The sequence below is a fragment of the Pomacea canaliculata genome, linkage group LG12 (assembly GCF_003073045.1).
Source record: "Pomacea canaliculata isolate SZHN2017 linkage group LG12, ASM307304v1, whole genome shotgun sequence".
In the NCBI taxonomy this organism is placed as follows: Eukaryota; Metazoa; Mollusca; class Gastropoda; order Architaenioglossa; family Ampullariidae; genus Pomacea; species Pomacea canaliculata.
In genome coordinates, this window is record NC_037601.1 from 12,156,585 (window position 1) to 12,182,247 (window position 25,663).

Here is a 25,663-nt window from a genome sequence, read left to right on the forward strand (position 1 = left end):
AAAAGACAACAGCATACTTTGTGTAAATATTCTTGAACAGTTGTCGTCCTGACTGGTGTTTATCAAAAAATGCCTTGAAATGTTTTAGTCAGTAGAAACAAAATAAATTTGAGTTGAATTACATTATTTTTACAACTTTTACTTTTACTTTTGTAACATTCTAGATGATAATTAAAAGAAGTAACTGCTGATTAAATTATTTGATAATAAATTATGTAATTTTATTTCAACTCATTTATTAAAGTTGCTTTTCCATTTTAAGGTTACACCATTTTATTTTTATGTGACAGGATCACGAACTACAAATACATTCAACAACAAAAAAGCAAAGAAAGTTCGATTAAGAAACTTTATTGATGTAGCCAAGAGTGCATTATAGTACGGTGACTATGAATGTTCGCTGATGTCGACATCAACATTAAGCTCCACGACCTGAAATAAACCAACAAACATCACATTAAAATAATTACACTACCAGTATGGTGCATGCTTAACACAGGGGAGAAGGCTGATTGTCGTCTCAAGTCTGTAGTATGAAAGTACTAAGTATGAACTCGGTCAAATGAGTTTAACAGCAGACATGTAGTTTGCTTACCTTTGTGTGAGACACGACTGTGTGGTCCATCAGTAACATCAATAGTATTTGCCTCCATGACCACCACCGAATCCTCCAAAACCTCCGCCAAGACCTAGACCACCGCCTAGGAGGCCAATGCCGCCGATGCCGCCGATGCCGCCGCCGATGCCGCCGCCAAAGCCTCCGATTCCTCCGTAACCACCATAGCCTCCATAGCCGCCATAGCCTCCATAGCCACCATAGCCTCCATAGTTACCATAGCCGTATTTAGGAATAACGAGGATCTTCGCGATCTTAGGTGGGTAGTAGAAGCTAGCGAGGCTGGTAGCCACCAGGCAGAACAGCAGCAAAGCGACGGCAGCCTTCATTCTGTAGCAAAAATATCTCAACTAAACTATAGATGGAACCATCTTAAATTAATCCAAACTGATTCATATTTTTAAACTATAGTTCAAAGTCAAAAGCCCAATTCAGTAAAGAGATAAACGATAGAAGGAGAACGCATTATTATTTAGGTAAAAGGGTAGAAATCAAAAGATAGAGAGAATAAAAGAAAGAGGAAGAAAACTAAAACCTAATGAGCAGGAACAGAAGAACTGAATCTATGATAAAACCACATATTTAAATAGCAAACAGTGAAAAGATGTTTAGTTACCTACCTTGAATGTCGGATGTGTTTGATATTCAAACGCTTAGAGGTCAGGTACAGAAGGCGGCCCGCTTTTCGTCTTATATACTCGTGCTTTGTAGCCGTAGGAATCATCTCAGTCAGATTTTGTGACTTTTATGGAAGAAAGTTGAGAAACCAAGATCGTAAAACTGTGTCGGACCCATTAATCAATATTATTCAGACTTATCATTACAAGGTCTAATAGGAAGTATTTTTAAGGCCTAGAAGTTGTCCAGTACACGCTCACAGGGACAGCTAAGGTCATGAGATGTTTTATTATGCAGCAACAAAGGGTCGTGCTTTAAATTTTGTCAAAAAGAACAAACAAAAAAGAAAACCACAACAAAACAAATACATCAAATAAAAGATGTAGAGAAAAATTGAAATAATTAACTACTTAACATATTAATAGTCCCAAAAATTCTTACAAGTAGGCGTGATAATAATACACAATCCTTTTTCTTGAGTACTCATATATTTTACATATGCTATTAGAGACATTGTAAATGTCAGCTTGTTATCGGTTGTTTTTCCATTTTTGTCAACAAAGACTAGACGGCAACATACCTACTAAAAAAATGGATAGAACTCTCCTATCCTTGAGATGAAGAAACTAACTCATTTGTTCACCAAAACCTATCAAGGTGGGCAAAATCAACATCACTTAATAATAATAATAATAATAATAATAATAATAATAATAATAATAATAATAATAATAATAATAATAATAATAATAATAATAATAATAATAATAATAATAATAATGCCCAGCATACCTTCTTTATAAATTTCTGAGAGTAAAGAACTCTCTACATGTCTCGTGCTTAAAGTGAACATCAAACGAGAAAATGTCCCTCGTCCGTTCTCGCATTCAGTACAAAATGTCTGTGCTATGTTTTAATTTATTTGCTGGTTCCTGCCCTAACTATTTCTTTGAACTTCTCTTTCCTTGCGTGTCAGCCAGACACCTACGACCTTCGTCTAACAACCGCCTCTAAATTATTGTCAAAAAACACTAACATATAGTCACAGGATTTTTTGAGTTACCGTGAAATAAAACAATAGAACTCTCTTCGTTCCATGTCCCTCACCTACCCACTATAAAATCCTTGAGGTGTGCACTGAAAACTCACCTCTTCTTCCCTCATTAGTCTTAAAAATGTCCACACAATGCAAGTCCTTTTTACACCCTTCCCCGCTTTTCTACTTATCGCTACATCCCTGGTCGTCATTGCAAAATCACAATACTCTCAGTGCCTGGTTATCCTTTCCTCGTTTATACTTTGTTTGGTTTTTGTTCTTCTATCTGTCGCATGTTGCCCATGTCTTGTTCTTGTTGCAATACGTGCATGCTCCTTACGAATGTGCGCTATGCAAACCTAGGGTTTATTATTATTATTGTTATTATTGCTATTAGTATCATTGTTGTTATTAGTATTACTGTTATTATTAGTATTTCAGTACATCAACATAAGTACAAGAAATTTGTATAGTCGTGAACACTATTATTTCTTTGAACAATTATTAAAAAAGGGTTTAAAAAAAGTCTTATCGTGAAACTATTTATAAAATTTATTTTTATAAAGCTCTAGAGTTATTGGTAGTAAACAAGAGAAAGCATATTAGAGCAAGCATAGGTTGTTTTTTTCTTTCTTTCTCACGTGAGCCAGTATACACTTGTACATTTACTAACAGGTTCTCTAAAATTATTTATTACACATTGATCGACAAGTAGAATGTTATTGTAATTTATCACACCCCTTTTGTTACTGATTTCTTCAACTGATGTATTATTATTAAGACTGTAACTCTAAACTTTTTGACAGAGTGAAATGGGTAAACTATGTTATTGTTTAATATTTACTTAAGTAGCAGGTATTTGTTCTCGAAACAAAGGTACACCATCATCATCGGGCACAAAACAACATCTATGACTTCACAAATGTTAACGGATGCGCCAAAGGAACAAGGTCCTAGATGTTCACATAGACGTTCACTGTACAACGTACACTGGACAACGTGTCTTTAACGTCTTCCTGTTCGTGTAAAAAAAAATAGATCGCAACCCCGTGCCATAAAAGTGACAGAAAGTGATTGAGATAACCCCTGCGGCTACAAAACACAATAATATAAATTAAATAGCAGACGGCCTCCTGCACTTGACCTCTAAGACATTAAAAAATATTAAACAAGAGGAATTTGTAATTAAATTCACGTGTCACATCAAGTTCAGTATTAATATAATTTTATATGATAAAATTATTATCGTTGTTACAATGCTAACAGTTTGTTCTTATTTGAGTTATTTACTTATTAATTTTTTTTCATGTCTTATATGATTGCAAGGGTTTAAGACACTTTGGATCAGTGTTTTGATAATTGCCTTCGATACTTTCATGACCAACACTGTTAAGGCCACTGGTCTAAAGTCATTGAGATACTGTTTCTACCTTCAGGCTGCTAATTGACTTCTCCATTCACCACTTAAAGTGAAATCGACTATGCCACTTCCCATAGTAAATGTCGTAACCAAACAAAGTGTACTCATACCTCTTAAGCAACAAAAAATTCGAAAAATTATAAACACTGATATTTCTTTGAAAAATCAGTTAAAGAAGAAGTTTTTTTTAAAGAAGACATATGAAACTATTTACAAAATTTACCTTCATTTTAAATAGAGCGTCATTGTTACTGATATAAGAAAACATAGACTAATCTTAAAAGTTTTTTCTTTTACATTTGTCAGTAAGGACTTGTATATATATATACAATTGATTCTTATCTTTGACTAACAGGCTATTTAAAAGGTAAAATTTACACATTTATCGAAAATAACTAGTTAGTGTTGCAATTCAAATTCCTGTTGATTACTGATCTCATCCACTGTTGTGTTCTTATTACGACTGCAATTGTAAAATTGTCTTTTAAAATGGGTTAAATTGGGTAAAATATACTATGGTTAGTATTTACTTCAGAAGCATCTGTCTGCATTTGAGACAAACGTGCAATATTATCATCGGCGAGGTAAGACCACAGAAAACTTATGACGCATGCGCCTATGTCACGTGGTCCTACCTGTCCCCGTCAGCGTACATTTGCCAACGTGTCATTCACCTCTTTCTGTCTTTGCATATACATACCATGACACCTTTCAGCAGTAAGACTTAAAAATTGATTAATTGGTCTGACCTCAGTTTAAAAGTCTTGGTTTCTCAACACCGCGTCATTAAAGTCACAACATCTGACAAAGATAACCCCTAGGGCTACTCGACGCAACTATATAAGTAGAGGAGCAGACAGAATCCTTTACCAGACCTCCAAGCATTTGGAAAACATCATACAAGATCGACCTGAAAGGTATGATAACTATATGTACTTCTATCATATTTTACTGTTATTATTGCAAAATATTTCGATGTTGTTTTACTCTTTAATTGTTTAGTCGTCTTTTGTTTTCTTCCCTTTGACCTACCCCACAATGCATTGTACTTCGATCGTTTCTGTCTTCATGGAAGTAGGCTTATGACGTCTAACGTTTGAAAACAAAGTTAATTTGTCTTAACATAAGCTACAATTACCTTTTATAATTTAAGACATTTCTGCTTCAGAATGAAGGTTTCCGCTGTCATTGTGCTGTTCTGCTTGGTGGCTACCAGCCTCGCTAGCTTCTACTACCCACCTAAGATCGCTAAGGTCATCGTCATTCCTAAATACGGCTATGGAAACTATGGTGGCTATGGAGGCTACGGAGGCTACGGAGGCTATGGAGGCTATGGTGGTTACGGAGGAATCGGCGGCTTTGGCGGCGGCTTCGGCGGCGGCATCGGCGGCGGCATCGGCGGCATCGGCGGTATTGGCCTCCTAGGCGGTGGTCTAGGTCTTGGAGGAGGTTTTGGAGGATTCGGTGGTGGTCATGGAGGCAAATACTATTGATATTACTGATGGATCACACAGTCGTGTCTCACACACAAGGTAAGCAAACTACGTGTCTGCTGTAAGTTTTTTTTGACCGTGTGCATACTTAGTACTTTCAGACTACAGACTTGAGACGGCAATCAGCCTCTTCTCCCCTAGGTTAAGCGTGAACGATGCTGCTAATGTAATTATTTTAATGTAAAGTTTGTTGGTTTATTTCAGGTCTTGGAGCTTAATGTTGATGTCGACATCAGCGAACATTCATAGTTACCGTACTATAATGCACTCTTGGCTACATCAATAAAGTTTCTTGAACGCATTTTCTTTGCTTTCTTGTTATTGACTGTATTTGTAGTTTGTGAGCCTTTCACAGGAAAATAAAATAGTGTAACATTAAAATGGAAGACTAACTTTAATAAATGAATTGAAATAAAATTACATCATTTATTAACAAACAATTTAATCTGCAGTTACTTCTTGTAATTAATCACGTAGAATGTTACAGTAAAAGTTGTAAAAATAATGTAATTTAAGTCAAATTTATTTGATTTCTACTGACTAGAATTTTTTTAGGCATTGTTTGATAAACAGCAGTCAGGACTAACCCTGTTCAAGAATCTTTACACAACGTATGTTGTTCTCTTTTCTTTTTTAATACAAATAAAACTGATTTCTATTATCAAGATTCTCTAACAGGCTATATTTACTCGTGTGAAATCTTTGCTTTACGGTGATGATGACTGTATCAATCTAGAAATATATGCTGGTTTTAGAATTTTTAATATAGAGTAAAAACGAAGTAAAATCCATTTAAAAGGTATCAATAAAATTGATTGATTGACTAACTAAAAAGTAATGTCTATAAACCTAAGCCATATTTCCTTTGTTTTCATCTTTCGCTACTACGATAAAGAATCAAACAGGTAGCCAGCCTTATTCTATATGTGTTCAAAACATTCCTATGAACAGATCCTGTCCACAAGAACTAAACCGTTTAATAACAATTCGGTCAACGCTTATAGTTTTTATTACTTAATAGAAGAAATTGCAAAAAGCTTGAACATATATCTCACCTAAAAGCAGGAAGTCAAATGCATAATAGAGATAATACAGAAATAGAACAGTTAAATGATGTACAGTTGCCGCACCTTGTATATCGGACATTTTTGCTGTTTTCCAAATACTTGGAGGGGAGGTTCAGGATCTGGTCTAATCATGGACGTATAGATAAGTGGACTGCTGTCTGTCTGCCAAGACCAACGTTTAGCCTCTAGCGAAGTGATCTGCTGTTAGTCTCAGCGAGCCTAAACAAAGAATGTGAATAAACCGGAAACTTTGTCGTCTAATGCCTCGTTTTAGCAGTTAACTGGAAAAAAATCGTCTGTCAGCAGTCCAGTAATACAAGTTAATGTTTTATTCGTCTTCTCATACAGTCGCTATTCGTAGCCGTATGGGTTACATCAATCAGTTTTGTCACTTTAATGACACGAAGTGAAGAAACCACGATCTTTATTTTTATGTGCCTGCCCATCAATTAATTTTTGTCAGCAAGAGTGTTGAAAGGTCTAGTATTGCACAAACAGAAAGAGGAGAAAGATACGTTAATCAATGTATTTTTACGGTGATATCTAGAGCCACGATACATTTGTCACTTAATAGGTTTGATGGAGGTTTTCTAGTACATCAAGCTGAACGCACAAGAATACAACAGAGTAATGGTTAACGAGAAGATATTAGAAAATTGTTTATTGTGCTCAACTCAGCCCGGTGAGAAAAACGATTTGAGAAACGATTTTACAAGTACGGTTCTCATAAAATAGTTTGGTTGATAAACTATTTTAAACAGTACCGAACAGCAGAAAAAATAGTTTTAGTATTCAGAGTTATCATAAGAGATGTTAACCCTCACAATCACCCACATTGCTGATAAATTGGAAATATTTTTTAATAACCTGTTAGTCACAAATACGAAGTTAAACATTTAAAATAGAAAAGCGTTTGATTATAAATCTTTTAGAAATAAAGTGCTTTTTTTCCCTCTAATATAACTCAATTATGCTCCTAAGCGACTCCTTCGCGCTACCCACCCCTCATCCACATCGTGTTTCTTTTCTTCTCTCTCTCCGCTTCATCAAGCAATATGACTAACGTAGCCGCAGTTGCTTCCGAAAGTATCTGGTCGTCGATGTCGCCTGCTACATTGTTGACTACCCATAATGCACTGTGCGGGTGACGTCACCTCTCAAGACACTTGTCTCCGCAGATGACAATGAAGTGATTTGTAGGTGAATCGACTTGAAGAGGCACAAGTGCAGAGTAAAGTCACTGTGAGAGTTATAAAGATGGCGGAGAAGACCGTTGTTTATTCCCGATCACTCGACCTTTAGAGAAACTGCTTTTACTCTTATATGTGACGTCTTTCTTTGCTTCAAGTGACGTGGAACAAATGACGCACACAATACGTCAGACACAGGACACCAATCGTTCAAACTGCAGGGGTCTCAAACATTTTTGTGCGGCCCGCGGCCACGTCCGCGGTGTATATGTATGTTGTGCTTGGTGATTAACTCCCGCGGTGAAAATTACCCCCGTTCACAAGCGAAATGAAAATAACACAAGGGAGGGACCGCATCAAATCATTCAGATGCAAGCTGACTTTGTGGGCCACTCAGCTGGCAGATGGAAACCTGGCTCATTTCTCTTTTCTACAGAGCATAACGGTTGAACCACAGCGCCTGAAAGACTACGTAGACATCCTCTCCAGACTACTGGAAGATTTTGAACACCGATTTCAGCAATTCACTGCTCTCCAACCACAGTTTTTCCTTGTTGCCACTCCGTTCGCAGTTGATGTGAAAAACGTTCCAGGAAGTCCAGATGGAACTACTGGACCTGCAGTGTGACACTGTTCAGAAGCAAAAATACGTTGATGTTGGAGTTCCAGATTTCTACCAGTGTCTTCCTAGAGAGAATTTTCCAAACTTATTCTGCACAGCTGCTAGAATTCTAGCGATGTTTAGGAGTACGTACGTTTGCGAACAGTTTTGCTCCAGAATGAAGATCAACAAAACAGCATTACCATCAAGACTGACTGATGAGCATCTGAGAGCAACCTTGCGGCTTGCCACTACACGCGACTTCAGGCCTAACGTCGATGGTCTGGTCTCTGCCAAACGATCTCAGCTGAGTGGACAAAAACATGAGTGACGAGCCATCTGCAGTAGGCCTAGTAATTATAGTTGGTTTTTTGGGGGGAACTACAGTTTTTGCTTTTTTATTAGTGACAGAGACAACGTCAACTTATTTTAATAAACTAAACTGCCTGTGCATGTAATAAACTACACTAAATGTAATTAATAATTATAAAAACTTTATTTTAGCATTTAACTGCAGTGACAGTAGTGTTCGTAAAATTTAATGAAAAAACATTTTCTTTTCGTGGTGCGGCCCGCTGACTGGCTACTACTTTACACTGCGGCCCACATGCTAATATGAGTTTGAGACCCCTGGTTCAAAGGGTTTTTTCACATGCTACAACAGCCTCCCTGCACTTAGCTTATAATTTATTTTGCTCCGCTTAATCAAAGGAAAATGAATCTGCTTAGCAGAAGTAGCTGCATGGCGAGTACAATAATTATACTCTGTCAAACTTGTTTATATATATACCTCCAGTCATGCTAGATTTCTTCTCCATATTCTTCCTTTATGGTAAACCATTTTCCTCCATTTTTAACTGATGTTTAATTAGGCAATGCATTTATAGTGTGTGAAAAGGAAGAGTTATTAATGAAATCTATAATACCAAGAAATTAATGAAATCACACAAATAAGATTCTAACATATTTATTAAATATAGACATGATGAAATGCTGAGAAAAAGATATAATAACAGTAATGCGGACAATGTTATACCATCTTGGTTGCATACAGGTCGGTTTAACTATTTTTTTCCACGATGCACGCACACCCTGTGAGTCTTCCAAAATACTTTGGTTCAAGAGATCCAATTTTCTCCTTATCTGTTCAATTCTGTCTTGCATGGGTCTCCTCATCAGAATGGTATACACGACCTGATGGCTGTCTCGCATGCGGTGTAAGAGATGCTGCATGGTGCGTCAAGACGACAAAGCATAGTTTTCCTGCCTGAGGCTTGAACCCAATGACAAACAGAAAGGTTAAGACTTGCACCACGCCTTCAATCTTGTTCATGTCCAGCAGACCACGGAACTCATCCTCCATGTCCTTGAAATACTTCTGCAAATTATCACTCGTTTCCATCAAAATTACCTCAAATAGGATATTATCATACACAGTACTAATGAAGTGTCTTGCCACTGGCACAACATGTGCATGTTAACAAATGATCTTTTCACTGCAGTTTTACATACACTGCATAAAAGTAAAATTTACTGTTGGTATGAGCTATATTAAATCACAAAAAGCACCTAAAGCTTTCTTACATATGCCACATTAATCAAGTTTCACATCACTATGAGTCAACATGTGCTTTTCTTTTAGATTATCTGATCTTTTAAGGGCAGCTTTACATACACTGAACTGGTGAGGTTTCCAATCCCTGTGTGTTAACATTTGTCCTTTTAGGCTACCTGTTTTAAAAGCTACATTGCATACACTGAGCTGGTGAGGTCTCTAATCTCTGTGAGTCAACATGTGCCTACTTAGTATATCCGATTTTTTAAAAGATGCATGACATACACTACACTTGTACGGTTTCAAATCACTGTGAATCACTATGTGCTTTTTTTTAGGTAATCTTATGTTTTGAAATCCAAAGGACATGCAGTACAAGAGTGATTTATTGCTTCACTGTGAGTCACCAGGTGCTTTTTTAAATGACATGACAACTTAAATGAAGCTTTACACAAACTGCATTGGTAAGGTTTCACATCACTGTGAGTCACCATGTGCTTTTTAAAATAATCTGACAACTTAAATGAAGCTTTACACAAACTGCATTGGAAAGGTTTCACATCACTGTGAGTCACCATGTGCTTTTTTAAATGACATGACAACTTAAATGAAGCTTTACACAAACTGCATTGGTAAGGTTTCACATCACTGTGAGTCACCATGTGCTTTTTAAAATAATCTGACAACTTAAATGAAGCTTTACACAAACTGCATTGGTAAGGTTTCACATCACTGTGAGTCACCATGTGCTTTTTAAAATAATCTGACAACTTAAATGAAGCTTTACACAAACTGCATTCGTAAGGTTTCACATCACTGTGAGTCACCATGTGCTGTTTTAAATGCTTTGACAACTTAAATGAAGCTTTACACAAACTGCATTGGTAAGGTTTCACATCACTGTGAGTCTCCATGTGCTGTTTTAAATGACATGACAACTTAAATGAAGCTTTACACAAACTGCATTGGTAAGGTTTCACATCACTGTGAGTCACCATGTGCTGTTTTAAATGCTTTGACAACTTAAATGAAGCTTTACACAAACTGCATCGGTAAGGTTTCAAATCACTGTGAATAACCATATGCCTTTTAAGGTGCTCTAATCCTTTGAAGGCTACATGACATACATTACACTGGTGAGGTCTCTCATCAGCGTGGTGAGATTTCTTATTATTGTTAGTTTCCTTGTGCTGTTTTAAAGTATCTACTCTTTGTAACACAACGCTACATGGAGTACAATTGTAAGCTTTAAAATTAGAGTGGATCTTCATATGTTTCTTGAGTAGGGTTGAAAAACTGAACGAACATAAACACACTTGGCACTGATAAGGTTTCTGCTTTTTTAGGAAATCTAATCTTTGGAAAGCCAAAGGAAATGCAGTACAAGAGTGATTTTTTGATTCACGGTGAGTCACCATGTGCCTTTTTAAGCAAGTTGAGAACTTAAATGAAGCTTTACACAAACTGCATCGGTAAGGTTTAACATCACTGTGAGACACCATGTGCTTTTTTAGGACATCTGATCTTTTGAAAGCTACATGACATACATTACACTGGTGAGGTCTCTCATCACCATGGTGATTACTGTTAGTTTCCTTGTGCTGTTTTAAAGTATCTACTCTTTCCAACACAACGCTACATGGAGTACAATTGTAAGCTCTAAAATTAGAGTGGATCATCATATGTTTCTTGAGTAGGGTTGAAAAACTGAAACAACATAAACACACTTGGCACTGATAAGGTTTGGCATCACTTCTACTTTCTGTTGCAGAATCAATGGTGACTTCAGTAACAGTTTTTTGTCTCTGATTTTGATTTTCTTTCTTAATATCTGTCACCTCAGGAATTATAAGACTAGCAGAATTCATTTCTTGAATATTTTCATCATTGTCATGCTGCCACACTGCATGCTGACCAGGCCATCCTGTCTCAGTCTTCACTATGTGACTATGATCTTGTTCTTCTTGCTTAAATACAAGATACTCTTCTGTCTTTGCAGAATGCACTGAATCCTGTTCAGTCTTAATTAAACAGGTGATATCTTGACATTGGTACATGCACTCCACTTTCACAGCACTCTCATGACTAGAATCTGACTGCTCAATGTGTACAGCATACTCAGGTTTTATGTGATGAAGTTCTTCACCAGGAACTTGCCCTGTTTTAATACAATAAATAGCATCCTGAGAGTTTAGCTCCAGTTTTACAGCATCCTCATGTTTCCAGTTTGATTGAGGAATATGCTTAGCAAGCTCAGGTTTTATGTAAGCTGGACCAGAAATGCTTTCAAGCTGTACACAGCTAATTTGTGAGCAATTTGTCATATTTGTAGAACAACAAAATGTGCTTTCTGCCTCAAGCATTACATTACCATTTAGTTCTTCTTGTAGATCAGCTACAGACCTTGGTTCAGTATTTATGCTGTGTAAACATGAGACCTGGACTTAATTGATTATGGCAGACATAGCTTCCTCTTCTAAGATTACATTCAATTTTTCTTCTTTAATTGTTAAAGTGCTATCTGACTGAAACTGCACACGTCTTCAGCTCCTTCATCTCCTGAGACTCAGTCCCAGTTGCTTTAACAAAAACCTGCAATATTACAATGTAACAATATATTAGTTACATCTTACATATTTTCCCTTTTGTTGATTTTTTGTGTGGATAAATCTTCTTAAATATACAGTTGCATATGTTAAAGTCAAAATACCACGCAGTCATTTTTTTCAAAACCAGTTGGATACTGAAAACCTTATTGCTACTCCATGATTATTTTTTATGACTTATTAGGAAATATTGATTTCCATTAAAAAAATTGTCTTTATTTTGGTGTTCAGGCATGACAGTTATATTGACATTACAAGATAAGATTTCATAACCAAACCAACTGCATATTCATTAAACCAACAGAAAGGGGATTTTGTAATGGCAGTCTGTGAATAGGCATGAACAATATTCATCATATCTGAAAATGAGATTTCTTCATTCATATTTCAATTCACAGTGCATACTGAATTGTAGTATTTAATTGTAAATGGCAAATGTAATTAATGTATACATCTGAAAACTTTCTGATACCATAGATATATATTGATAAATTTATATTTTTAACTGTATATATTGATAATAATTTAGTGCATAAAGCAATATTAGGTTGTAAAATTTAAGATATATTTTACTAATTACTGTTTTATGCCAATACATTATTACTACATACTGCTGCTGCTGCTGCTACTGCTGCTGCAGTTTTAATGCCGCGGTTCTCAAACGGTGGGGCTTACACGTGCTTACAAGGGGGGCGCGAAGTTGGCCATTTTTTTTTTTTTTTAAGTTTCTTATACCGGTATTAGTGAAATTAGCTTACATTGCGCGCGGACGTACCTTTGTTCGTCAGGGGGCCGTCACAAGCAAAAGGTTGATAACCGCTGTTTTAATGGTTTACAGTCTTAACAAAGGGAGATCATTTTCTGGTAACCTGCATGTTTTAATCTTTTAAAAAAATTAATTTTGTTGAAGGCTGTGTACGTGTGTGTTCATTTGTTACATTTAGGTTAGCCTTTGGATTTGTGTTTAGGTAGAATGAAAACCCCTGGTTGAGTCAAAGTCTAAATACAAGATTGGAATGTTTTTCTGACCTGATAATCGAGGCGGTTTCAGTTCAGGAAAAGGCGGTAATTTCACGATTGACCACTTCTGCGAAGGCAGCACGTCTTATTGTCAAAGCTACACGGACAGTCCGCTGAAAGTTCGGAGGAGAGTTTCACAGCTGAGCCAGAAGTTGGTATACAGTCGTCCATACGATCCTGCGATGCAAGATGCTAGGAACTTAGAGATCATTTGCTTTCATGTCAGTCGTTGATCAGAACGTTCTTTTCAAATAACGGTAGTACGTCATAGGTCAGTCGGGTGCATTGAATAGAAGGGAGGGAGGGTTGGGTAGGGTCCATTGTACACAGAGGAGTCGTGCATTTTGTGGTTTTGTCCACTTGCTGTTGGTACCGTGAGGGCTCAGTAGACAGACTAATGTGGATTAAGTCCCCTGCTACCAGTAGCAGCAGTAACAGTGTATTACATGTGTTTAGTTTTGCACAAAGTTGTGGAGAGTGTCACATACGTTTTCCGATGGACGCACCACCTTAGTAGCTAAGCTCCCTTTACAAAGTCCATTTGTTCTGCAATGAAGAGTTATCGCTTCTGTGTCACTTGAGCAGTTCGTGTACAAAATACTGCAGTTAGTTCGACATTCATTATTTATGAAGAGCCACACACCAACTTCCTTATTCTTTCCATAGACTTTGCGAGAGAGAACAGCATATTGCAGTTAAAAACCAGGCTGTTGAAGACGCGAATCGGGTTTTTCGGGACAAATCTATGTTTCACTGAAGCAGATCTAATACTGAGGAGACTCTGAAGTCATGATGAGGCTTAGAAGCGGCTGATTTTTTCTTGTTTACCAGAAACCGTAAGTTGAAGAAAAGTAATGCAGGCAGTGGAGGTTGGGTCAGTAAAAGGGAATGAACAAATATTTTGCTTTAAGAGTTGCCAAACAAAGCTTACAGAAAACATTTTACAATGCTAAGCTGGTTTTTCTCCTTATAATGTGAGATTAATAGAGCTCTCATCACCATGAAGCAAAGATTTCACACGCGGAAATATGTTAGAGAATCTTTATAATGGAGATGATGTCGGTTTGTTTATATTAATAAAGAAATGAGAACAGCATACGTTGTGTAATCTTGAACTGTTGTCGTCCAGACTGCTTTTTATCGAAAAATGACTAAATATGTTTTAGTCAGTGGAAATGAAATAAATTTGAGTTAAATTACATTATTTTTGCAACTTTTACTAAAACATTCGAGGTTACTAATTTAAAAAAGTAACTGCTCATTGATTATTTGATAATGAATTCTATAATTTTATTTTAAGTCATTTCTTAAAGTTGCTTTTCCATTATAATGTTACACTATTTTATTTTCCTGTGAAAGGCTCACAAACTACAAATACAGTCAATAACAAGAAAGCAAAGAAAATGCGTTCAAGAAACTTTATTGATGTAGCCAAGAGTGCATTATAGTACGGTGACTATGAATATTCGCTGATGTCGACATCAACATTAAGCTCCAAGACCTGAAATAAACCAACAAACTTTACATTAAAATAATTATATTAGCAGCATCGTTCACGCTTAACCTAGGGAAGAAGAGGCTGATTGCCGTCTCAAGTCTGTAGTCTAAAAGTACTAAGTATGCACTCGGTCAAAAAAAACTTACAGCAGACACGTAGTTTGCTTACCTGGTGTGTGAGACACGACTGTGTGATCCATCAGTAATATCAATAGTATTTGCCTCCATGACACCACCAATCCTCCAAAACCTCCTCCAAGACCTAGACCACCGCCTAGGAGGCCAATACCGCCGATGCCGCCGATGCCGCCGCCGATGCCGCCGCCGAAGCCGCCGCCAAAGCTCCGATTCCTCCATAACCACCGTAGCCTCCATAGCCTCCGTAGCCTCCATAGCCTCCATAGCCTCCATAGCTTCCATAGCCGTATTTAGGAATGACGAGGATCTTCGCGATCTTAGGTGGGTAGTAGAAGCTAGCGAGGCTGGTAGCCACCAAGCAGAACAGCACAATGACAGAGGAAACCTTCATTCTGAAGCAGAAATGTCTAAAATTATAAAAAGGTAAGTGTAGTTTATGTTAAGACAAATTAACTTTATTTTCAAACGTTACGCGTCACAAGCCTACTTCAATGAAGACAGAAACGATAGAAGTACAATGCATTGTGAGGTAGGTCAAAGATACGAAAACAAAAGACGACTAAACAATTAAAGAGTACAACATCGAAGTATTTTGCAAGAATAACAGTAAAATATGATAGAAGTACATATAGTTATCATACCTTTCAGGTCGATTTTGTATGATGTTTTCCAACTGATTGGAGGTCAGGTAAAGGATTGTGTCTGCTCCTCTACTTATATAGTTGTGTCGAGTAGCCCTAAGGGTTATCTCTATCAGATGTTGTGACTTTAATGGCGCGGTGTTGAGAAACCAAGATTAGTAAACTGGTGACAGACCCATTAATCAATATTTTAGTCTTTCTGCTGAAAGGTGTCATGGTATGTAGATGCATAGAGAGAAAGAAGTGAATGACACGTTGGCAAATGTACGCTCACGGGGACAGGTAGGACCACGTGACATAAGCGCATGCGTCATTGGTTTTCTGTGGTCTTACCTCGCATATGATAATATTGCACGTTTGTCTCAAGTGCAGACGGATGCTTCTGAAGTATATACTAAACAATAACATATTTTACCTAATTCAATCATTTAAGATGCCGATTTTCAATTCCAGTCCTAATGAGAACAGAACAGTCGAAGAAATCAGTAATCAACAGGAATTTGAAAACTAACACTAGCTAGTTACTTTCGATAAATGTGTAATTTTACTTTTTAAATAACCTGTTAGTCACAGATAACATAAAATTGTAAATTTACAAGTCTGTACTGACAAATGTAAAAGAAAAAATTTCTAAGATTAGTATATGTTTTTTTCTATACCAATATAAAATGACGCTTTATTTAAAATGAAGATAAATTTTGTAAATAGTTTCATGATATTTAAGTCCTTTTAAAAGTCTCATTCTTTCACTTATTTTATAAAGAAATAGTAGTGTTTATGAATTTTTGAAACTGTTGTTGCTTAAAAGGTGTGAGTGCAATCCATTTGGTGATGACATTAATTATGGTTAGTGGCATAGCCGATTGCACTTGATGATGATGATGATGATGATGTTTATTTATAATGCGCAGGCATCTATTCAAAAGAATGCTCATTGCGCAGCAAAGACAAAATAAATAAAAAAATAATAATATTAGATGTTTAATTGGCGCTTTTCCCAAGTCGGCTCAACGCGCTTTACCAATCCGACAAGCATGTATAACACACACACACACACATTGAAATGCACACATGCAGTCCCCGCCCCCAATCTATACACACACGCACGCAACTATAATAGAGAAAAGTGTTGGTAGCTGGGAGTTGTTAATGGAGAAGTTAATTAGCAGTTTGAGGCTAGAAACCCCAAAAGCGAGGACATCTGTTATTTAAATATACCACCACCTGAACATCCATTATAAAAACACTAGTTTATCAGGATCCTTATGAATTTTTTAAGAACTGCTTTTAAGACTAATATTTATAACTCTGGTTTTTCCCTATTTCTATGGACGCGCTCGCGTGTGTGTGTAAGAGAGAGAGAGTGTAGGTGTGTTTGTGCTTGTCTGAGTGAATTGAACATTACTCGCGAAGCTACTTTTCTTGATATCAACGCCAAATGTGTTTGGTGGGTAGAAATAGACATATATACACGCAACTGTATTCTTCTCCACGCAAGATGCAGATATATTGATGACAGTTGAGCTAAGAGTCTGACTTCCAGATATCACCAATTAACTGTATTAATTTCAATCGACGAGAACTTGTAATTTCTGGATTGTTTTAAAAGTCAAAAGGGGTCTGAACTTTCTGGTCTTCTCGAAAGAAATACAATATAAGAAAACCATTTTCTTCAATAATAAAACTTACATAAGGATGCTTAACACGGGTTCTGCCCATGACAAGAAACTGGTTAATAGAGAGGTCCTGAATGCTGTGTCAAGGCCAGGATGAGATATAACACTAAAATAAAAAATTTTAATTAAAAAAAGCTGCATAGCATCGAAATTTTGTAAGATTTTTGTATCTTACCTTATTAGGAAAACAACAGCGACGACAGAAAAGTGTTAATGCATGTAATGTACAGTACAGGCAGAATAAATCTTTAAAATGTAACTTTCTCCTTTCTAAAGAAAAATTAAGCGAGTGTTGCATCAACATGTTCGTGACAGTGATCACGTACTGTTCTATGAAAAGGGTTTCTCCCACTTACATCCACTGTAGTTGTCTGAAATGGTCTCTTTACCAAGTATTTCCGTCAGTAATTGATTTAAAATTGGCTTTAGTTGAAAAACTAATAATTGTTAGCCAGTATGATTTTCTTTTCGTCATTCCCTCTCTTCAGGCAGAACTTATATCTGGATGAATAATGCTGTTTCTCTCAGGTAAATTAGAAAAGCTGAAAGTTTTTTTTTTTTTTGTCGACACTGGAGTTCACTGTCTCGTAAAAGCAATCAACTAGCATAGGTGGGTTTGTGAGGTGGTGTCGCGGCTGTGCTCATCAAGGAGTAACAAGGAATAAACTTAACTTTCTAAGGACATCTGTGAAAGTTACGGAAAAGAGACAGATGCTGTGAGAATCAGTGTTGAGTTTGGAATACTTATTCAAATCAAAGCATCTTTTAAAGACAACTTTAAGTACATTGCTCAGGTGTGTTTTTCTCGGAACTTTGAATTATCATGTGCCTTTTTAATGAGCTGATAGCCTACACACAGCTTTCTCACCAATATCAGCTGGTTTTTTAAAAAAAACAACAAAAAACTCTTCCTCTGGTAGAGAAACCACTTTTTTTTATAATGTTTAATACTTGCAATTAAATCAAAATTGCTGCTGTAATATCAAATGTTATTTATCATCAACATAAGGAATGGTAGCATCAAAATTACCTCAAATAGGATATTATCATACACAGCACTAATGAAGTTTCTTGCCACTAGTACCACATGTGCATGTTAACAAATGATCTTTTCACTGCAGTTTTACATACACTGCATAAAAGTAAAAATTACTGTTGATCACTATGAGCTATATTAAATCACACAGGCACCTAAAGCTTTCTTACATATGCCACATTAATCAAGTTTCACATCACTGTGATTCAACATGTGCTTTTCTTTTAGTTGATCTGATCTTTTATGGGCAGCTTTACATACACTGAACTGGTGAGGTTTACTAACCCTGTGAATTATCATTTGTCATTTTAGGCTACCTAATGTTTTAAAAGCTACATTGCATATACTGTGCTGGTGAGGTCTCTAATCTCTGTGAGTCAACATGTGCCGACTTAGTTTATCCCTTCTTTTAAAAGATGCATCACATACACTACACTTGTAAGGTTTCAAATCACTGTGAGTCACCATGTGCTTTTTTAGGTGATCTAATCTTTTGAAAGCCAAAGGACATGCAGTACAAGAGTGATTTTTTACTTTACTATGAGTCAACATGTGCTGTTTTAAATGTTTTGACAACTTAAATGAAGCTTTACACAAACTGCACTGGTAAGGTTTTACATCACTGTGAGTCACCATGTGCTGTTTTAAAAGATCTAACAACTTAAATGAAGCTTTACACAAACTGCATTGGTAAGGTTTCACATCACTGTGAGTCACCATGTGCTGTTTTAAATGATTTGACAACTTAAATGAAGCTTGACACAAACTGCATCGGTAAGGTTTTACATCACTGTGAGTCACCATGTGCTGTTTTAAAAGATCTAACAACTTAAATGAAGCTTTACACAAACTGCATTGGTAAGGTTTCACATCACTGTGAGTCACCATGTGCCTTATTAAACAAGTTGAGAACTTAAATGAAGCTTGACACAAACTGCATCGGTAAGGTTTTATATCACTGTGAGTCACCATGTGCATTTTGAGAGAACTTAATCTTTTGAAAGATACATGACATACATTACACTGGTGAGGTCTCTCATCACTGTGGTGCGATCTCTTATTACTGTTAGTCTCCTTGTGCTGTTTTAAAGTATCTATTCTTTCTAACACAACGCTACATGGAGTACAATTGTAATCTTTAAAATTAGAGTGGATCTTCAAGTGTTTCTTGAGTAGGCTTGAAAAACTGAAAGAACATAAACACACTTGGCACTGATAAGGTTTGGCATCACTTCTACTTCCTGTTGCAGAATCATTGGTGACTTCAGTAACAGTTTTTTTGTCTCTGGTGTTGTTTGATTTTCTTTCTTAATATCTGTCACCTCAGGAATTATAAGACTAGCAGAATTCATTTCTTGAAAATTCTCATCATTGTCATGCTGCCACATTGCATGCTGACCAGGCCATCCTGTCTCAGTCTTCACTATGTGACTATGATCTTGTTCTTCTTGCTTAAATACAAGATGCTCTTCTGTCTTTGCATATTGCACAGGATCCTGCTCAGTCTTAATTAAACAGGTGACATCTTGACATTGGCACTCCACTTTCACAGCACTCTCATGACTAGAATCTGACTGCTCAATGTGTGCAGCATACTCAGGTTTTATGTGATGAAGTTCTTCACCAGGAACTTGCTCAGTTTTAATACAATAAATAGCATCCTGAGAGTTTAGCTCCAGTTTTACAGCATCCTCATGTTTCCAGTTTGATTGAGGAATATGCTTAGCAAGCTCAGGTTTTATGTAAGCTGGACCAGAAATGCTTTTAAGCTGTACACAGCTAATTTGTGAGCAATTTGTCATATTTGTAGAAGAACAAAATGTGCTTTCTGCCTCAAGCATTTCATTACCATTTAGCTCTTCTTGTAGATCAGCTACAGACCTTGGTTCAGTCTTTATGCTGTGTAAACATGAGACCTGGACTTGATTGATTATGGCAGACATAGCTTCCTCTTCTAAGATTACATTCAATTTTTCTTCTTTAATTGTTAAAGTGCTATCTGACTGAAACTGCACAGCTCTTCAGCTCCTTCATCTCCTGAGACTCAGTCCCAGCTGCTTTAACAAAAACCTGCAATATTACAATGTAACAATATATTAGTTACATCTTACATATTTTCCCTTCAACGTCAGTACCGGGGTGAAGCAGGGCTGCATTCTGTCGCCGTTTCCTCTTCATTGGATCATGAAGACTTCCACCGACAGCGAGAGGAGAGGGCTCAGATGGACCATGACTATGACAGCAACAACAGCACTGGAAGACTTTGCTTGATACATTGCCCTGCTGTCACAACCAAGACATGCAGGAAAAAACAAAGGCCTTTCAGAAACAGCTGGAAACCTTGGCTTGAAGGTCAGGTTATGAGAGTCAGAGTCCAAGACAGCATCAAACTAAATGGAGAAGAGATTGAGGAAGTTGACAGTTTCACCTATCTTGGGTCCAAAATGTCAGCGGAGGTGGAGATTCGAGCCGACTGGCGAAAGCCAGTCCTCATCAGGAGCACATGGAAGGCAAAAACATCAGCCAGAGATCAAGCTGTGAGAATCTTCAAGTCAAATGATCAGCACCCTCCTTTACGGATCAGAATTTTGGAAGATGACCAAAACCATCAGTAACAAGCTTGACGTCTTCCAAAACAGATGCCTCAGGCGCATACTTAACATCTTTTCATCCAGGAAGCATTGATCCATGGACTAAAAAAACAACAGGCAATGACATTTTTTTGTTATCAGTTTTTTCAAAACCAGTTGGATACTGAAGATTACAGGCATGACAGTTACATTACAAGATAAGATTCATAAAAAAACCAACTGCATATTCATTAAACCAACAGAAAGGGGATTTTGTAATGGCAGTCTGTGAATAGGCATGAACAATATTCATCATATCTGAAAATGAGATTTCTTCATTCATATTTCAATTCACAGTGCATACTGTATTGTAGTATTTAATTGTAAATGGCCCATGTAATTAATGTATACATCTGAAAACTTTCTGATACCATAGATATATATTGATAAATTTATATTTTTAACTGTATATATTGATAATAATTTAGTGCGTAAAGCAATGTTAGGTTGTAAAATTTAAAATATTTTTTTACTAATTACTGTTTTATGACAATACATTATTACTACATACTGTTGCTATTGGTTTTCAGTCTTAATAAAGGGAGATCATTTTATGGTAATCTGCATGTTTTAATTTTTTTAAAAATTTTATTGCAATACAATACAACTTTATTAATCCGCAAGGGCAATTACAGGTATGATGCAACGCCAGCACACTAGAGGGAAGATTATGTGAGAGATTAAAGGGAATAGATTCTGGCGACATACACACACACATGTGCGCACACACCCACGCATATAGTAACACAGCAACAGGAGGTTCAGTGCTCAGTGGGCACCCGCACAAGGTCACCTCAGGCTGACACATCATCACAGCTAGTGGAATTTAAGAAGTAAATGGCACGCGGAATGAACGAGTTGCGGTAACGGTTCGTTCGACTTACCGGTACAGCGTATCTACGACCAGACCGCAGGAGTGAAAACTCACTCGCCAACACATGACCAGGAAGAGTGCAGGCAGAGTGTGTTTTAATTTGTTACATTTAGGTTAGGCTTTGAATTTGTGTTTAGGTAGAATGAAAACGCCTTGTTGAGTCAAAACCTAAATACAACATTGGAATGTCTTTTTTTCTGACCTGATAATCAAGGCGGCTTCCGTTCAGGCAAGGGCGGTAATTTCACGATTGACCACTTCTGCGAAGGCAGCACGTCTTATTGTCAAAGCTACACGGACAGTCCGCTGAAAGTTCGGAAGAGAGTTTCACAGCTGGGCCAGAAGTTGTTATACAGTTGTCCCTACGATACAGCGAAGCACTCTGGTTAGAACTGTTAGAGACCCTTTGCTTTCATGTCAGTCGTTGATCAGAACGTTCTTTTCAAATAACGGTAGTACGTCATAGGTCGGTCGGGTGCATTGAACAGAAGGGAGAGAGGGTTGGGTAGGGTCCATTGTACACAGGGGAGTCGTGCATTTTGTGGTTGTGTCCACTTGCTGTTGGTACCGTGAAGACTCAGTAGACTGATTAGTGTGGATTAAGTCCCCTGCTACCAGTAGCAGCAGTAACAGTGTATTACACGTGTTTAATGTTGCATAAAGTTGTGGAGAGTGTCTTAATTACTGTCGTCACATACGTTTTCCGATGGACGCACCACCTTACTAGCTAAGCTCCCTTTACGAAGTCCATTTGTTCTGCAATGAAGAGTTATCGCTTCTGTGTCACTTGAGCAGTTCGTGTACAAAATACTGCAGTTAGTTCGACATTCATTATTTATGAAGAGCCACACACCAACTTCCTTATTCTTTCCATAGACTTTTCCAGAGAGAACATTATATTGCAGTTAAAAACCAGGCTGTTGAAGACGCGAATCGGGTTTTTCGGGACACATCTATGTTTCACTGAAGCAGATCTAATACTGAGCAGACTCTGAAGTCATGATGAGGCTTAGAAGCGGCTGATTTTTTCTTGTTTACCAGAAACCGTAAGTTGAAGAAAAGTAATGCAGGCAGTGGAGGTTTGGTCAGTAAAAGGGAATGAACAAATATTTTGCTTTAAGAGTTGCCAAACAAAGCTTACAGAAAACATTTTACAATGCTAAGCTGGTTTTTCTCCTTATAATGTGAGATTAATAGAGCTCTCATCACCATGAAGCAAAGATTTCACACGCGGAAATATGTTAGAGAATTTTTATAATGGAGATGATGTCTGTTTGTTTGTATTAAAAAAGAAAAGAGAACAGCATACGTTGTGTAATCTTGAACTGTTGTCGTCCAGACTGCTGTCTATCAAAAAATGACTAAATATGTTTTAGTCAGTGGAAATGAAATAAATTTGAGTTAAATTACATTATTTTTGCAACTTTTACTAAAACATTCGAGGTTACTAATTTAAAAAAGTAACTGCTCATTGATTATTTGATAATGAATTCTATAATTTTATTTCAAGTCATTTCTTAAAGTTGCTTTTCCATTATAATGTTACACTATTTTATTTTCCTGTGAAAGGCTCACAAACTACAAATACAGTCAATAACAAGAAAGCAAAGAAAATGCGTTCAAGAAACTTTATTGATGTAGCCAAGAGTGCATTATAGTACGGTGACTATGAATATTCGCTGATGTCGACATCAACATTAAGCTCCAAGACCTGAAATAAACCAACAAACTTTACATTAAAATAATTATATTAGCAGCATCGTTCACGCTTAACCTAGGGAAGAAGAGGCTGATTGCCGTCTCAAGTCTGTAGTCTAAAAGTACTAAGTATGCACTCGGTCAAAAAAAACTTACAGCAGACACGTAGTTTGCTTACCTGGTGTGTGAGACACGACTGTGTGATCCATCAGTAATATCAATAGTATTTGCCTCCATGACCACCACCCAATCCTCCAAAACCTCCTCCAAGACCTAGACCACCGCCTAGGAGGCCAATACCGCCGATGCCGCCGATGCCGCCGCCGATGCCGCCGCGAAGCCGCCGCAAAGCCTCCGATTCCTCCATAACCACCGTAGCCTCCATAGCCTCCGTAGCCTCCATAGCCTCCATAGCCTCCATAGCTTCCATAGCCGTATTTAGGAATGACGAGGATCTTCGCGATCTTAGGTGGGTAGTAGAAGCTAGCGAGGCTGGTAGCCACCAAGCAGAACAGCACAATGACAGAGGAAACCTTCATTCTGAAGCAGAAATGTCTAAAATTATAAAAAGGTAAGTGTAGTTTATGTTAAGACAAATTAACTTTATTTTCAAACGTTACGCGTCACAAGCCTACTTCAATGAAGACAGAAACGATAGAAGTACAATGCATTGTGAGGTAGGTCAAAGATACGAAAACAAAAGACGACTAAACAATTAAAGAGTACAACATCGAAGTATTTTGCAAGAATAACAGTAAAATATGATAGAAGTACATATAGTTATCATACCTTTCAGGTCGATTTTGTATGATGTTTTCCAACTGATTGGAGGTCAGGTAAAGGATTGTGTCTGCTCCTCTACTTATATAGTTGTGTCGAGTAGCCCTAAGGGTTATCTCTATCAGATGTTGTGACTTTAATGGCGCGGTGTTGAGAAACCAAGATTAGTAAACTGGTGACAGACCCATTAATCAATATTTTAGTCTTTCTGCTGAAAGGTGTCATGGTATGTAGATGCATAGAGAGAAAGAAGTGAATGACACGTTGGCAAATGTACGCTCACGGGGACAGGTAGGACCACGTGACATAAGCGCATGCGTCATTGGTTTTCTGTGGTCTTACCTCGCATATGATAATATTGCACGTTTGTCTCAAGTGCAGACGGATGCTTCTGAAGTATATACTAAACAATAACATATTTTACCTAATTCAATCATTTAAGATGCCGATTTTCAATTCCAGTCCTAATGAGAACAGAACAGTCGAAGAAATCAGTAATCAACAGGAATTTGAAAACTAACACTAGCTAGTTACTTTCGATAAATGTGTAATTTTACTTTTTAAATAACCTGTTAGTCACAGATAACATAAAATTGTAAATTTACAAGTCTGTACTGACAAATGTAAAAGAAAAAATTTCTAAGATTAGTATATGTTTTTTTCTATACCAATATAAAATGACGCTTTATTTAAAATGAAGATAAATTTTGTAAATAGTTTCATGATATTTAAGTCCTTTTAAAAGTCTCATTCTTTCACTTATTTTATAAAGAAATAGTAGTGTTTATGAATTTTTGAAACTGTTGTTGCTTAAAAGGTGTGAGTGCAATCCATTTGGTGATGACATTAATTATGGTTAGTGCATAGCCGATTGCACTTGATGATGATGATGATGATGATGTTTATTTATAATGCGCAGGCATCTATTCAAAAGAATGCTCATTGCGCAGCAAAGACAAAATAAATAAAAAAATAATAATATTAGATGTTTAATTGGCGCTTTTCCCAAGTCGGCTCAACGCGCTTTACCAATCCGACAAGCATGTATAACACACACACACACACATTGAAATGCACACATGCAGTCCCCGCCCCCAATCTATACACACACGCACGCAACTATAATAGAGAAAAGTGTTGGTAGCTGGGAGTTGTTAATGGAGAAGTTAATTAGCAGTTTGAGGCTAGAAACCCAAAGCGAGGACATCTGTTATTTAAATATACCACCACCTGAACATCCATTATAAAAACACTAGTTTATCAGGATCCTTATGAATTTTTTAAGAACTGCTTTTAAGACTAATATTTATAACTCTGGTTTTTCCCTATTTCTATGGACGCGCTCGCGTGTGTGTGTAAGAGAGAGAGAGTGTAGGTGTGTTTGTGCTTGTCTGAGTGAATTGAACATTACTCGCGAAGCTACTTTTCTTGATATCAACGCCAAATGTGTTTGGTGGGTAGAAATAGACAT

At 37.0% G+C, this 25,663-nt stretch overlaps 5 protein-coding genes and 1 long non-coding RNA gene across 6 annotated transcripts; 1 reads left to right on the forward strand and 5 right to left on the reverse strand.

The window, feature by feature from the left end:
- Positions 1-335: 335 nt before the first annotated feature.
- Positions 336-1,340, reverse strand: LOC112577360 (glycine-rich protein 23-like). Its single transcript, XM_025260420.1, has 3 exons — positions 1,237-1,340; positions 596-946; positions 336-432 (listed from the first exon to the last, which is right to left on the reverse strand). The coding sequence occupies exons 1-2, from the start codon at positions 1,338-1,340 to the stop codon at positions 634-636; spliced, it is 417 nt and encodes a 138-aa protein (XP_025116205.1). The 3' UTR covers positions 336-432; positions 596-633.
- A 3,127-nt stretch (positions 1,341-4,467) lies between these two features.
- On the forward strand, positions 4,468-5,485 carry LOC112577022 (neuropeptide-like protein 31). The gene is made up of 3 exons (XM_025259939.1): positions 4,468-4,607; positions 4,859-5,222; positions 5,388-5,485. Exon 2 carries the CDS (start codon positions 4,860-4,862, stop codon positions 5,181-5,183), a length of 324 nt encoding a protein of 107 aa, XP_025115724.1. The 5' UTR covers positions 4,468-4,607; position 4,859; the 3' UTR covers positions 5,184-5,222; positions 5,388-5,485.
- A 3,703-nt stretch (positions 5,486-9,188) lies between these two features.
- Positions 9,189-19,284, reverse strand: LOC112577362 (zinc finger protein 729-like). The gene is made up of 5 exons (XM_025260421.1): positions 18,577-19,284; positions 12,136-12,188; positions 11,435-11,897; positions 10,292-10,339; positions 9,189-9,419 (listed from the first exon to the last, which is right to left on the reverse strand). The coding sequence occupies exons 1-5, from the start codon at positions 19,186-19,188 to the stop codon at positions 9,189-9,191; spliced, it is 1,407 nt and encodes a 468-aa protein (XP_025116206.1). The 5' UTR covers positions 19,189-19,284.
- Positions 14,626-15,616, reverse strand: LOC112577031. The gene is made up of 3 exons (XR_003101985.1): positions 15,499-15,616; positions 14,889-15,249; positions 14,626-14,723 (listed from the first exon to the last, which is right to left on the reverse strand). It is a non-coding gene; the product is annotated as an uncharacterized LOC112577031 (long non-coding RNA).
- Positions 19,285-19,367: 83 nt separating the features above from the next.
- LOC112577363 lies at positions 19,368-22,160 on the reverse strand. Its single transcript, XM_025260422.1, has 2 exons — positions 21,917-22,160; positions 19,368-20,280 (listed from the first exon to the last, which is right to left on the reverse strand). Exon 2 carries the CDS (start codon positions 20,151-20,153, stop codon positions 19,368-19,370), a length of 786 nt encoding a protein of 261 aa, XP_025116207.1. The 5' UTR covers positions 20,154-20,280; positions 21,917-22,160.
- Positions 22,161-23,327: 1,167 nt separating this feature from the next.
- On the reverse strand, positions 23,328-24,327 carry LOC112577013 (glycine-rich protein-like). The gene is made up of 3 exons (XM_025259926.1): positions 24,202-24,327; positions 23,591-23,967; positions 23,328-23,425 (listed from the first exon to the last, which is right to left on the reverse strand). Exons 2-3 carry the CDS (start codon positions 23,949-23,951, stop codon positions 23,412-23,414), a joined length of 375 nt encoding a protein of 124 aa, XP_025115711.1. The 5' UTR covers positions 23,952-23,967; positions 24,202-24,327; the 3' UTR covers positions 23,328-23,411.
- Positions 24,328-25,663: the final 1,336 nt, after the last annotated feature.

Coding starts and splice junctions, on each gene's coding strand:
- LOC112577360 (XM_025260420.1), bottom strand. CDS start 1,340: ATGATTCCTACGGCTACAAAGCACGAGTATATAAGACGAAAAGCGGGC. Junction 947..1,236: donor AAACACATCCGACATTCAAG/GTAGGTAACTAA, acceptor TTTTTGCTACAG/AATGAAGGCTGCCGTCGCTT.
- LOC112577022 (XM_025259939.1), top strand. CDS start 4,860: ATGAAGGTTTCCGCTGTCATTGTGCTGTTCTGCTTGGTGGCTACCAGC.
- LOC112577362 (XM_025260421.1), bottom strand. CDS start 19,188: ATGCACATGGTGACTCACAGTGATATAAAACCTTACCGATGCAGTTTG. Junction 11,898..12,135: donor GAGATGAAGGAGCTGAAGAC/GTGTGCAGTTTC, acceptor CTCACAAATTAG/CTGTGTACAGCTTGAAAGCA. Junction 10,340..11,434: donor CTAGTCTTATAATTCCTGAG/GTGACAGATATT, acceptor AAAAAGCACATG/GTGACTCACAGTGATGTGAA.
- LOC112577363 (XM_025260422.1), bottom strand. CDS start 20,153: ATGTCTGCCATAATCAATCAAGTCCAGGTCTCATGTTTACACAGCATA.
- LOC112577013 (XM_025259926.1), bottom strand. CDS start 23,951: ATGAAGGTTTCCTCTGTCATTGTGCTGTTCTGCTTGGTGGCTACCAGC.